Here is a 15,182-nt window from a genome sequence, read left to right as displayed (position 1 = left end):
TTTATAGATTTTAGAGACGCGTTACGAGCTCGGGGATTATCAGCATAGTTTATCACACTATCGACTACTTTTGGTATTTTGTTAAATATTTGAACTCAATCTTATGGCATGTATAGGTTTGAGTACGATGTTGATTATATTTTGATTGTAAATTATAAATAGCTATGCAAAAGTAATTTAATTTTCATATTTGTGATCAGTTTGATTTTAAAAATGGTTGTGTTTGTTCAGTAATGCCTCGTAACCCTACTTCGGCGACGGATACGGGTTAAGGGTGTTACAATCCACGTAACATTAGGTCCTGTTCTTCCATCAGGCAAATACCAAAAAACCATTGATTCAATTTCAGCCGTCTTTTCAGAATCAGCCGTATCATTAATAGATAGCTGCCTACTTTTATCCCTCATTAAAGATACTTGATAGCTTTAAGCTGACATTGATATGGTAACCATCAAAAGTTGGAAAATCCTTCAAACAGGGGTCAAACTTACTAGTAAAAGTTTACATGTTTGTAGCCCAATGCCATGCATGATGCACTTGAACTTCAATTTTGAAGGTATAATGTGAAATGTAACAGTTCAAATAGTAGTTTTACAAAAACTGAAATAACCTTTTACATTTTACCAAAAGTTGCAGCCTCGTACTTCAGTAGAGCAACTCAACCTACAATGAAAAGGGCATCGCTATGGTCACTTTATAAAGCATTGGTTAAGCCATGATGAAAATAGAAGAGTCAATTACCAATTGTTTTGAATTCAAACGAAATTGAGCTTTTCGCATAAGCACCCAAAAATATTTCCTTATTCCAGCTTGGGCAACTGATCAGTAACCTCCGTCACCTCAGAATTTTGCACATTCTGTGCATGATCATAACAAACCAAGAATTGTTCAATTAACTATGTATGTATGTATGTATGTATGTATGTATGTATGTAAAACACATGAATTTAAATCCTTTAAATGATTTGTACCATTTCATCGAACAAATGTTTTATGGTAGTGTTAAGGTCGCCTTCCCACTGCAGTTCACCTTCCTCATCTCTTGTCAAGTGTATTTGTTCCAGCCTTGGTGTGCTTAAATCTCCTTGGCAGAAATTCCTCATTTTGGGACACTTTGTCACCTTCACCATTAGCAAGACTGGGAATTCCAACGAGTGATGGGCCAAGGAAAAGCTTGCTAGACATGGCAGACAGCTTAGTTGCAAATACTTCAGTTTGGGAAATACAATGCTGCCTTGTATTTCTTCAGCCTCACACGCTATGATTTCCTCTATCATCTCACAATCATCTATGCTCAATCTTTCTAGTAGCGTCAGGCACTTAGCTGTTGAGCATGCAATTAAATTGATGAACCCATGGCATCTTGAAACTTTCAGTGTTGTTAGATTTTTGAAAGATAGCAAAGACGGGTTAAAAGTCTTTAACGTCAACTCTGGAAGTTGAGACAACCTTAAGTCCTTTAACTGATAGAATACCGATGTGTGCCTTTCCTCTTCGCTAAGTCCTTCAGACCGGACTATTTCAAAAATGGAAGCATTATTTATAACAAGCTTCTGAAGCTTTGGTAGCAAACGAATGAAGGAATACGGAAGAGTAGTGGATGTCTCAGGAAAGAACTGGAGGTTAAGATGCTTAAGGTTTTGGAAACACTGCAATGAGAGTTGTCCATCACATATCCCCTTCACCATATCATTCGTCTTCAGTGTTAGTTTTTCTAATACAGGGAAAGTGTCCTGGATGGCAACGAATATATTAAACATCGATCAAAGAGTTTTCAATTCGTGAGAACTAGACTACAAAATGAATATAATTTCCATTTTCTTTCTCATAAATTTAAAAGGCATTTTATAAGTAATCTCCAGTAATGAACATGGAATATGAAACTGCTAGTGAGCTTACCTCGTTGACGCAAAACAAGGGTTGTTGGTTTGAGATTCCAACCTGACTCTCAGGACTTTGTCGAGTAAATATCTGTACTTTGGGGCATTCAATAACGCTCATTTGTTTCAATGAAGGCCACAGGGTGGTATGCATCCTAGAGCAGAAACTTTTCAATCTTGGCACCTTATCCAATCCAAGGTTTATTAGTTTGGGAAATACAAACTTGGTTGTCACTGTTTCAGCCACAATAGATTGAGCAGCTGATGTTGACTGTGATTCATCTGGAATGAGTCCTTGTAGCTCAATAATTTCTTCTAACGAACCACAATTCTGAATCCACAAGTTCTTCAAACTAGGGAAAACAACCTAATAAATCATTTCATTAGGTTAATAACTGAAATATGTAAGAAAAAGAAAGAACTTGAAATGAATAAAATCAATCGAAGTAACATAAATTAAAAGGAGGATCCTTGAATAAATGACCTTTTCATTGAGGAGAGATGAGTTATGAACCTCCAAGTTACTTGCTTGTACATGTTGGCCAATTTGAGGTTCATCTCCGGGTACACATTTAGAGATGAATGTTTTTAGCAATGGACAATCTCTTAGTTCTAAATATGCCAAACAGTGAAATTCAAAGTAATTTTCAAAGCACAAACTTGTGAGTTTGGGAAGGTCTATTAGCCATAGCGAAAGTAGATTAAAGAAAAACATCTGATTCCTCCCTTGATGTTCCTCAACCAATCCATCTGTGAATATTACTTGTTCCATCATATTACAGTCCGAAATTTGAAGGCGTCGGAGTTGCACAAGATCTTTTGCTAAGAAAGATGGGAACAAGTATTTCAAATTGTGACACCTCTTCACCTGCAAGAAATTTAGGTATCCAATAGATGGGGAGGATGAGTGGTGCCATATCTTATGAATGTTGATGGAGGACAAATCCAGACGCTGCAAACTAGGAATGACAACCTGTTGACATAAATATCATTATAAGATAGTATCACTCTTCCTTCTTTACTTTGAAAGACAATCAAAATGAGTAGATGAGTATGATGATTTATAAACTGATCTAAAGGTTAATATTCACACATCAACTAGACAGTTAAAAGTAACTAAATTTTTTTGGTTAATTACGAAAATGATCCAACTTAAAAATCATGTACGTAAATGACTTGATTTCTATAGTGCTTACTGCATCGGCCCCTATCATAAACCAATAATTGCTTTTTTAAAAAAATTGTAGTAGTGTTGCCTAATAAATTGACGGCACCAGATTGAATATGGTTATATAAAATGTGTAGGGATCCTTTCAAGCGGTTAACGTTTTTAGATTGGTTGAAAAAGGGGTGTTGTTGGTATCTAAACCAAATGTTTTTCAACTTTTGACCTATTTGCATGTTACGTTTGTCCTCTTTTGAAATTAGATTTAAATAGCACTTAAAAAATATAAGAATAACAAAATTAAACCATTTTTTTGAAAAAATACTTAAAAAATTATATAAACTTCTAATTCAAATTACCCAAATATATTCCTTAAAAAATTTCCTTAAGTTTATCTAAATTTAAATATGCTAGGGAATGAATTGAAAATGCTTGAATTTAGATAAACTTGAGGAAATTGTGTGAGGGATATATTTGGGTAATTTAAATAGGAATTTTATATAATTTTTTAAGTTTATTTTTTTAAAATAAAATAAAATAAATGAGAATGATTTGTTTTTGTTATTCTTATATTTCTTAAGGGTTATTTAAATTTAATTTCTAAAAGGGATAGACCTAACATGCAAATAGACCAAAAGATGAAAATCATTTAATTTGGTGCCCCATATTCACGTGAAGACCCCTTTTTCCGCTAATTAAAAAAAGGTAATTACTTCGTTAAGTCCATAAACATTTTATATAATCACACTTCAGTTTGATATCGCCAATTCTAAAAAACTATTATTTTTTTAAATAAAATACAATCATTGGTCGATGATGGTAGGTCGGTGGCGCCATTGTGTCTAGCGGCACCAATAAACACTATAGAAATCGAATAATTTATGTGCATAATTTTAAATTGAGTCATTTTCATAATTAATCAAAAATTTGAGTTACTTTTATAAAAACCTGACAAGTAAATTGAAATAATTATATTGAATTTTTTTTCTTTCAATGATTTTTTTATATATGAAATTAAAAAAAAAAGCATTAAATCTTTAAATAAAACCCATATGCATCCTCTCTCTCACTTCAATTCTCCTCTATATATTTGGTTCTTTCTTCTTCAAACTTCTCATCTTTTGTTTTCTTGCTTCTTCTCCTTTGATCTCAAATGACCTTTGTGAAGGTCTTCCACAATCATCTCCTTCTTATACACCCACAAATTAAAATAAAGGAAGATTAGTTTTCTTTTTTCTATTATTATTTTAATTTAAAACTTCTCTTAAATTCTTAGTGTTTTTTAGTATTTCACTTTAAGTTTTCCTTTCAATTGGTATTTTATATATTTATTTATACTTTAAACTCCAATTTTTTTAAATATTATCTTATTTATTAATATTTTTATGGATTTTATTATATTCAATTTTGACAAGGTGTAGCACTAGTACGTATATATAGACCAGACACACTCATGTTGATCAAATCAAAATAAAATGTGAAATAAGTTGTGCAGATAAATATTGAATACCAAACTTACCTTATTGCTGAAAAAAGTTGCAGTGTTATCATAGATGCCCTCTTCGCCAACCACGCTTTCACTTGCATCACCACTCTCTCTTGAAACTGAGGAAGAAAATGCAGTCATTTTTGGACACTCAGCTATCGTGATATTACTCAGCTCTGGAAATTCAAGAGCTTGACTTCCCCAATGGAAATTTGTCAAGTTGGAACACGACTCAATTGTTACGGAGCGTAGCGAAAGAAATGCAAATTTATGTGTCATTGCTTCCTCCTCCTCCCTAACTACTTGTTCCATTGAACTGCATTCTTCCACTTCTATCCTTCGTAGTCGATTGAGGCTCAAAAGCATAGACGGAGTAAATATGTACTTCAAGCTGCTACATTTATAAAACTGCAGGCTGCCAAGGTTTTTGAAGCCAAAAATTTCTTGAGGGTTTCTAGTCCATATTTCTATCGACTCCGGAAATGTGTCAGAGATGTTGAAATGATATGGGTAATAGAGTCCATCCTAAAAATTAATCTGATATTATTCCACTAGATAGCAATCATAAATAGAAAATGCAGACAATAACAAAATAACGATTAACACTCTTCAATGGTTATTGAAGTAGTAATAAAATTAATTGTATTAGGACGCGACGAATCTAGCTAGCATTATGAACTTATTAACTTTGTACCTTTTCTGTGTAGAGCTGTTGTATGGTGGTATTAAGGTCACTTGTCCAACTCCATTTCTCACCGTAACGCGACTTTTTTATTCTCTGTAATTGTGGGGTGCTTAAAACTCCCTCAGAAAAGATCTTTAACCTAGGACAATCTTCCACAACTAATTCTTCCAAACAAGGAAACTCGAAGTTGTAATACCGTGGAGAAAAGCTTGTGAGGCTCTTCAAATTGCATAGTTGTAAACATTTCAATTTACTAACAACTATTGTCTGATGACAGTCTCCCTCGTTTCCCACTATTTCTGTCATTTTAGTGCAGTCTTCTACCTTTATTGTCGTTAATTGCACAAGATTCTTAAGTACTGAGGGTGTGACTAAGTTTGTCATCATATTACAAAATGACACATTCAAAATTGTGAGATTTTGTAAAGATGATGAGAAGACTCTAATATTTATCCAATCATCACAATGCTGAACTGTGAGTGTTTGAAGATTAGAAAGAATATGGTCAAGCTCCGAATCTTTCCTCCAAATATGGTTAAGATTTCTGGCAGAAAACAATTTCAGATTTCTAATTGGTGGGAGTGTCCCGGCGTCTCCTTTACAAGGGACTACATGTTCGAAATCAAAACAAGAGAACTCAAGTCTTTCCAGATTGTAGAATCTTCGGACGAAAGGAAATAAAGAAAATGGAGAGCCACCACTCACTGCAAAAACTTTAATATGTTGAAACAAGTCTGGTGGAAATTGGTCCATATCTCCAAAAGTTCCTAACTCAAGTTCCTCTAATTTGGGAATGACCTTGGAAACCAATTAAATATATACAAGTTAGGCTCAATGTTGATGTATATGCCTTAAAAAAACAAACAAAATCAATTAAATAAATACAACTTTAGTGTTTGATTTTGATGATTAAATCCCAACAAAATCAATATAAATTAAACGAATCCAGAATAGATGAATTTTTTGTTTTAAGAAAACACAATACCTTGAGAATAAAAACTGATAAAAATTACACAACATGAAAGCCGAAAGAAGAGTAGCAAATCTAGATTAAAATAGATAAATATTACACTGATTTAATTTGATGGTTAAATTAATGAATTTAATAACAGAAAGACTTAATTGATATAACCTCAATAGTTTAAGAATGTAATTATAATATTTTAAATTTTAGGACTAATTTAAAATGAAGGTCATAGTTTGAGATGTCTAGTGTAATTAACTTTTAAAGTTTTGATTTTTTATTGAGTGGCAATTTTTTTTAGCAAATTAAACGTTCTATTTAATTTCGACCCACTACTTAAATGCAGGGTAAATTACATATATAGTCACTTAGTGTTAAAATATTTTTATTTTGGTTACTTAAAAACAAATAAAATTTCAATTTAATCACTGTTGTTAGAGAAATTGAATATCTTAATTGCTATGCTGTAAAGCACCTAACAGGATGCTAATGTAGCATTTATAAATTTAACTTTCAACATTTATAAATTTTATCAAATTGAACGATAATCTAAAAAGTCAAGATTAATACTCAATATTTACCTATTATGTTTATTCAATCTTGTTTTCAAAAATTGAAAAAATAATTATAAATGTAACAAAAAAATTAAAATCAAACAAACTATAATAATAAGAAATGTATTATCGTGGCATAAAAAGAAATATAGTTGTAATGATATACATACCTCTTCAACCAACAAAACTGGCTGCTCATTTCCTTGGGTTAATCTAAGATGTTCCGATGCCACTATCTTTAGCAAAGCAGAACTATCTGTTCTCAATTTTTTCAACATCGGCCAGACTAATGCATGTTGCCCTTCGTAGAAACATTTGAGCTTTTCTACCCATGTAACCTCAAGGTAAGATACTTGCGGAAACTCAAACCTCACAGGCTGCTCCTCCACTCCAACCCCTTTCGATACAATCTCCTCAACTCCACAATTAGTGATGCGTAAATGTTCAAGTTGTGGAAGATCTTTGGCTATTGATACTGGAAATAGATTTTTCAAACTCCCACATTCCACAACACTTATTTTTCGTAGATTTTTAAAGGAACCTGGTGCTAGCTCATTATAAAATATCATCTTCACATTACTCAAGTCCCAGATATTCATGTCTTCCAAGCTAGGAACTGCAACCTATTCATATATATATATATATAATCAATGCCCATAATAAGGTTAGCTCAAATAATGAAGGCAGAAAAAAAAACAAGGACAAATCAACAGATTTATGCAAGAGTGTTAGACTAATGAAATAAATCACCTTCTCACTGAAGAGAGCGTGCATGCCGGACTGATTACTATTCTGACTAATGAATTCTATTAACTTGGGGCAACGCTCAATCTTTAGCACTTTCAACAGTGGGAACTCAATATTGTGGTTTCCTGAGTTGAAGAAGATGAGGTTTGTAAGACCCACTATATGCAGGGAGTTTAATCGAGGGAAACAAATCACATCTTTCCTTTCTTCTTCAATTTCCTCTGTAAGTATGATGTCCCTTAAGCAATTGCAATCCTCTATCTCAAAGCATTGGAGCTGCACCAGACTTCTAGCGAGAGAGGGTGATAACAGATGCTCCAACTTGCCGCATCCTTTGATGATCAAGCTCCTCAAATTCGTAACCCAATGACATGTCTGGTTGTGCCATATTATTTTGGTGTTAATGGAACACAATTACAAGCTTTCCAAGTGAGGGAAAATAAATTGCACATATTTACACAATTCTTTTTCGATAGGGAAAGATAGTATGTAACATAATTTGGAAATATGATTTTCGATTTTAAAGATAATTTTAGTTCGATTTGTGGGCTCAAATTTCATTTTTAGAATTAAAAAAAATTGTTGGGTTTAAATTTAGATTATTGAATTGACTTTGTACTTTCAATCGGTTTGAATTAAAAATTAATTTTTCATTTGTTTTGGATTTGAAATTTATTTTTGAGCTCCGAAAAAACAATTACACAATATTATTTATTTCTATTATTAGAAGTATTAATGGGCATATAAATAAAATTGTATAAGAAAATATAAGTAAAGCCAAACAAATACCTGTTTATTGAAAAGAAGCAAGGGCTTAGTGGAACACCTTTCGTCTGAAGAGCAAAAGCTAACAAGTTGCGGTAGATTTTCAAGTTTGATGAAGCATAATTCAGAAAATCCAATTTTGTTTGTTTTAATATATTGGACATGCCTACCATTTCTGACATGAAGTCTCTTTAAATTGGGAAGATCTTTCCCATTATTTAACTCCACAAGTACATTCTTGACGCCTTCAAGTCCCTCTAGGCACAAATCTTCTGTCTTTATCAACAACATTTTCATCCCATTGTCCAAATCAATGTTTGTATATAACATGAGCTTCAATGCTTTCGGAGATTCATAATTATGGCAACAATCATATATTCCATAATTACCTACGAAAATCCTGAATCTGTCCAATGTTTCAACAAACCGGTGTTTTGGTATCATTTGGACATCAAGAATATGAACATATAAAGTAGTTAGACAAGGCAAATTGTTTAATTCATCAAGGCTTGCATTTTTCCTCTCATTTTCAACTACTCCTCCCTTTTCCCATTCAACAAAGCTCCCACTCATATATATTTCTTCTAATTTAGACAAACCTGATAAGACATTCGATGGGATGATTTTGAGTTCTCTACACCCACGCAAATCTAACAACCTTAATTGAGTCAATTGTGCCATCTCCTTAGGTAGTTCTTTCATACCTGACAGAGAAAGGTTGAGTACTTGTAAACTCTTGAGCTCTCCAAGGATGGTTATGTCATCAACTGCACATTCTTTCAGACACAACATGCGAAGGTCTGCAAGGTGAATAATTGATTCAGGGAGGGATGGAAACTGCATTCCGACCAAATCTAAGGCTTTGAGGCCTTCGGTTTGTTTGAAGAAATTGAGAGGAATTTTAACCGCGCCATCATAGGCCACATGGAAAAAGGAAAGTCCTGAACACTCCATCTCCTTGGGAAGGTTAGCTATAATCTGAGGACAACGTAAGCTGATCACACTCCACGTCTTCATTTTCTCCTTATCGGACCACTCCTTTGGAGCATGATCTCTCAAAACAAGCATACGGTAGTCCTTCAATGCAATAGCTATAGCAGCATCCCAAACAACATCATGGATATCAAAGCTCTTATCATTATAACTATCAAGCAACAAGGCAGACGCTTTGAGATTAGCCACAACCGTCAATACTTTATTTCTAGCTTCTTCCAAAGTGTGGACACCATCAAATAAACCCAAACCTAGAGTATATCTTACCAAGTCCTCAACGAGACCATTGTGGCCTATTACACTGCAAAGCAAGAAAGTCAGCTTAACTTCCTCGCTTTCTAAATAATTAAAACTCAACTCTATAGCTGAATATGCCGCAGCTATCCCCGTGAAGTTGCTTGACGAAGGCCTCTCCAGTTCTCGTAAAGCATTCTTCCATTCAAACAATCTTTTGTTTCTCAAAGCCCCTGCAACTGTCGCAATGGCTATCGGCAGTCCTGCACATTTTTTGGCTACCTCCATAGCTATAGGCTTCAAATCGCAACTTTCATCACAGTCGCCAGCCTTCTTCTTGAACAGGTCCCAGGCTTCCTTTTCATTTAAAAACCCAATGGGAAAATTTTTCTGAGCATCCATCCCATTTGATAAAACATTGAGCTCTCTAGAAGTTAATAGTAATTTGCAGCCCTTGTGTTCATCTCCCAAAGGAATCCCTACTTCCTCAATATCAACCTTTCCCCAAATGTCATCCAAGACAACGAGAATCCTCTCCTCCTTCTTCAATCTTTCTCGTAGTCGAAATGCCTTTCCAACCATACTCTGTTCCTCAAATTTCAAGCCCAAGGAGTCTGCAATTTGGTTCTGAATCTTCTCAATATCGATGGCTTGAGTTACGGTTGCTATGACAACCGAATCAAACAACTTGTCCTTGACCTTTCTAGCGATTTCTTTGACCAGCGTTGTTTTTCCAATCCCACCCATACCATGCACCCCAACAACGCTGACGCTATCATCTTTTAGTGCCTCCATTATTCCGTTCAAAATCGACGTTCTTGACTCGAATTCCTCATAACCTTTAACTGGTGCAACCACGATACCTTGCGGAGCTGCACGATAGGAAACCCTTTCAAACTTGCCATGTTCAAGTAGCTCGGCAACAGCCTTTGCCTCCTCTTCAGCTTTCAGGCTAAGCTTGTAACGAGTCCTGAAATTAGGACACAAACCAATGAAACACTTTTTCTTTGCTTTTTCTTCATCTTGCATCACTTTCTCTACTTGTTCAAGGATCTTTTTGTCGACTGCAGACAGCCATTTGTCAACATCACCTTCGATCTCTTCACCATTTCGTTTAGCTGCATCGACAGAATGCTGCACTCCGTCCCTTGCATCTTTCAGCCTATTAGCTCGGTTCTTGAGGGTCTCAACATATTTCTGATGATTGGAAAGGTATTTGACATGGTTTTTGATAGGAGAGATCGTATACTCTACAGCTTTAGCGACAATAGAGCCAACGATGGCAATAACAAACTCCATTGAGAGAGCAAACTGAATAACCACAGCAACAACAAAGAGCAAAACTTGAATTATCTTATATTTAAAAAAAAAACTCATTTGCATAATCTTGACTACCATTGAAGAGTTAAAAATTTGAAATTATAAATATGTGATTAACGTTTTACTTTTATGACAATTAAAGTGCTTTTGTTAATATATCTAATGATATTTTCTAATAATTATCTTTTTTTAAGGAATATTTTTTCCTAAGCATTGAAGGAATAAATTGTCTCTTTACACTTTGAATATTTTTACAACACATCTTTTAAAAATTTGTTTTTAATTATTATTTAAAAATTAAATCTTTCTAATTTTTTTGAAATATTATTATTTTTATCATGAAATTAAATTTCTTTTAAATTAATTTAAACTAATTCAAAATTATACCTATTTCTTATATTTTGATTAAAGCAATAATTTATGGGTGATTATTTGGTATACTAGCAATATTTTTTTATTCCACAAGCTGTTTTAAAAAATTTATGTCTCTTTTTTAATTTTTTTTATATTTTACTATACTCATATAGGACACTTGTCAATATCTTGATCCTACTGATGGAGTCTAAAAATATTGTTAGAAAAATTACTTTTATGGGAGCTTTCAGACATATTTTCAATAGGTAAAAGTGGAGAGTTGAATCATAATTTTATGGTTTCATATTCTACTCCATGAGTCCTGTACAATGAGTCCTGTACAATGGCATATCATATGCTCAAAATGATTGAGTGGTGAATGAGAAATTGATGCTCAAAGTAAGCTACTTGAAAATATTGTTGAGAAAAAGTAAAGGCTTAGATCCACATTGGTTAAATACCAAGTGTGAGATGTGCTTATATATGTGAACTCTCTTTAAAAACAATTGAATAACTATGCTTGTAACACTGTCTCACGCGTAGGGGGTGTAGGTCCAAATCTGATGGGGTTGGGTGTGCACCTGCATGATTTGGGTGATCCAAAATGTTCGGACCAGTCAGGCCCATGCAGATATTTTAAGCCCAATACAAATTTATTTTTCCTTAACAGACATAATCTGCTTATATATGGACAGTATCTAATTTGATTTAATTTTTAAATTAATTTAATTTTTGGCTCCTTATCCTAAATGCCTATAAAAGGCTGTATATTCTAGAGGATTAAACACACATTCAAATAATTTTTTATGCCGAAATTCTGTTCATTTCAAAACTCTTCCTTTTCCTCTCCGTTTTTCAAACATTCCGGTGATAGAAAAAGGCAAAATTCATTCGTTGATTGTTGTAGAGATGCTACTACTTTGATCACTTTTGTTGTTGTATCATGGGAGAATTTCGACTAATGTTTCTCCAAGTACCGTAGGAAACTGTGCTTCACATGCCTCAACGTTTCGTAAAATCTCAATTCTTCTTTATTTCAACTTTTTCTTATGTTTTTATTTGATTCATATTTAATAAATTACTTATAAATCATTCTATTTATATTTTATTTCATATGTATTTATTTATAATTTATTTATTTTGTTCGCTAACATGTTTTGTCCAATAAACATTAATAATAAATTGTGGAACTTATTTAGTAAGTGGAGGTTTTAGCTACAAGTAGGGTCAGGAGGTTGACAAGTGTCTTATAAGGGTATAATAACATATTTAAAAAAGAGAGACATATGTCAATTTTTTAAGACTACTTGCGGAATAAAAAAAGTACGTTGTCAGTGCACCAAATACTCACCCTATTTATATTTATATTTTTTATTATTTATTATTTAATTAATATTAATTCATAATTTAAATATTATGTGATAACAAAATTGAATTTTATTAACATTAAGGAGAAGGATCCACTTATATATGTAAAAGCTAAAGGAATTTTACACACTTCCGTAACTATTTATATAATTAATATTTTAACGATCAAACTGTTATATTTTATGGTCTATTCATGCAGATTATACATGTCAAATTTGATGTAAATTTAAAATTTCTAACTATTTTCTTTTTGTAAAAAAAATTCAATCTTTGATTATATATTAGTACAGAGAGTATTTTAGATCGATACGATAGAGATATTGAATCGGTTCGAAAATTTTCATGCATTACAAGTACAATTATATTGATAAATTAAATAGTTAAACCATTAAAATATTAATCATATAAATAATTACGGAAGCCTGTAAAACTATTTTAGTTTTTATTTTATGTAAGTGACTAATATCAATAATATGTTTTTGTTATACTAAAAATTTCTAACAATAATTTTACAATATAAGAAAATTTTGGTTTTAGTTTTAGTTTAAAGCATTTTAATTTAGATTTTAATAAACTATAATTTCTTTATATATAAATTAATTATTTAGTATTACTTTTTAATAATTTTTTGAAATCGACATTTTATAATACTATATAAATAGGCCATAACAAAATGTTTTTCTTGAATAAATACTTTTTATAATGGTTTTTTTGGAATATAAGTTCTATAATAATTTTAAATCAACATATTTTCATAATTTAAATATTTTAAAATTTAGATTGAAAATATCAACAATATATTTCAAATCCTATTTTAAATTTTTATATATGCTAATTTTCTTGTTTATTAATGTTCTTTTTTTTAGTTCGCTATAAATTTTTTAAATTAGTTAATTTTTTAAATATTAAAATTTCAAATTTCAAAATAGTATAATAATAATTATGTTATAAAAGCAATTTCTAAATAATATATAAACAAACACTTTTAAATATATAAAAAATATATATTTAATTTGTTTTTTTTAATGATTTTTCATATAATTTTATTGGACCATCAAACCAGCTTTCCAGCCATGTATAGTTTTGAACGGAAATAAAGCATCGAATAAAAAAAAAGGTGGTCGACTACAAGATAAATCACACCCAACCTCTGAATAACCATGAAGCAACAAGTTGTTGATACATCCCAAACACAAGTGCTTATGCAGCTTTCCTAATACTCACCCCTTTTTAGAGATTTAAAGCATAAAAGAAGTCTATTCTCATGGTTAAACCTGCCTGCCTAAGCTTATTTCAAAAGAGTAAGAGCAAAGCAGGGAAAAGAACAGCAGATGGCGTACCTTTTGGCTTTGATCAATAACCGATAGTTTTCCCCCTTCTGTTTTTTTCTTCTTAACGGAGCAAAGCCAGAAAGTAATAAATTGAGAAAAACGACTTCTTACTTGCTTTAAAAGTAGGAAAGGAAGTTTGGATTGTATTTCATGGAAACAGCACAGAAATGACAACCCAAAATGTCTTATACCAAAGGATAAATAAGTTATTAAATAAATGAATTATTAGGTATCCATGTATTACATAAACAAGGTTTTTCTTTTTCTCCACTTAAAGGTGGAGTGAATGAGTTATCCAATTGTATGAGTGTTTTCATATAACGTCATTTTCCTAATTAATTTCCTTTCATTATTATTATTTTTGCTTTCTCTTTCTTCAACCAACTATTCCTCATATAATATATATTTTTGGATGATTTATTTAATGGAGTAGTTAGAATCAAACAAAGCACATCACAACCAAAGTAGAAACAGACAAGAAATAAGGAAATGTTTTCAAGGTTTAGATATCATCTTTGACAAAATGATTAATTTATGTATCGATTGCATTTCGTGGAAACAACTTAGAAATGACATGCCAACAGTCCCATAATGTCTTATACTAAAATATATTTTATTTATTTTTGACAAAATGATAGCTAACAAAAACACACTTTTGACTCTGACTACTAAACTTATCACCTTTAGAATGTTAATTATGAACAAAACATAAGCAACCAAACACACAAAGATCATCAATTAAAGGAAGTCTACCAAACAACATTTTATAGGGTGTTTTATGATGAAGAAGAGGTGAAAGAGTTCAATCGATAAGATAAAAAGCAGCAAAACACACTCCCCAAAAACAATAAAGACAGATTTCCTTGAAAATGCAAAACACAAGCCACGTTTAAAATTTGTTGATGTTTCATCTCCCCTCCCCCATTTTGTTGAGGATTACCAACATAAGATGTTTGAAAAAATAATGTCATATGTAAGAAAATAATCTTGGAGGCAATTAAATTCAGTCTCATTATCAATTCTAACAAACTTTATCTATTCATAAAATTGACGATGAATCATAGTAATAAATGACATGAAAATCTTGAAAACTGTGGCGGATCTAGGGGGCTAACAAAGGCCCAGCCCCCCTAAAATGGAAAATCATCCATTTAGGCTCTTTAGAAATTTTAAAAATTTAAATTAATAAAAATAAAATTACATTTTAGTCCCCTTAAAAATGATAATATTTGATTTAATCCTTTAAAAATTGTAAAAATATACACTATTAAAAATTACAATTTAATTTCGACCCTCCTAGAAAAATTTTCTACCTTCGCCCCTGCTTGAAAACCTC

At 32.0% G+C, this 15,182-nt stretch overlaps 1 protein-coding gene across 1 annotated transcript; it reads right to left on the bottom strand.

Annotated features, from left to right (window-relative positions):
* Window positions 1–413: 413 nt before the first annotated feature.
* LOC107941478 (uncharacterized) lies at window positions 414–14,112 on the bottom strand. The gene is made up of 11 exons (XM_041103605.1): window positions 13,856–14,112; window positions 8,271–10,784; window positions 7,485–7,856; window positions 6,905–7,357; window positions 5,226–6,014; window positions 4,565–5,056; window positions 2,365–2,853; window positions 1,900–2,247; window positions 972–1,733; window positions 742–857; window positions 414–663 (listed from the first exon to the last, which is right to left on the bottom strand). The coding sequence occupies exons 2-10, from the start codon at window positions 10,770–10,772 to the stop codon at window positions 801–803; spliced, it is 6,264 nt and encodes a 2,087-aa protein (XP_040959539.1). The 5' UTR covers window positions 10,773–10,784; window positions 13,856–14,112; the 3' UTR covers window positions 414–663; window positions 742–800.
* Between the last annotated feature and the right edge of the window lie 1,070 nt (window positions 14,113–15,182).

Source organism: Gossypium hirsutum, chromosome D10 (genome assembly GCF_007990345.1).
Source record: "Gossypium hirsutum isolate 1008001.06 chromosome D10, Gossypium_hirsutum_v2.1, whole genome shotgun sequence".
Lineage (NCBI taxonomy): Eukaryota > Viridiplantae > Streptophyta > Magnoliopsida > Malvales > Malvaceae > Gossypium > Gossypium hirsutum.
The sequence above is the reverse complement of the archived record's forward strand: the minus strand, read 5'-3'. Positions and strand labels throughout refer to the sequence as shown.

Bases quoted from the DNA above. Each gene is read 5' to 3' on its own strand.
- LOC107941478 (XM_041103605.1), bottom strand. From the start codon at position 10,772: ATGGAGTTTGTTATTGCCATCGTTGGCTCTATTGTCGCTAAAGCTGTA. The intron at 7,358-7,484 runs GTGATTTATTTC...ATATATGAATAG, and splicing joins ACGCTCTCTTCAGTGAGAAG to GTTGCAGTTCCTAGCTTGGA. The intron at 858-971 runs GTACAAATCATT...GATCATGCACAG, and splicing joins AACATTTGTTCGATGAAATG to AATGTGCAAAATTCTGAGGT.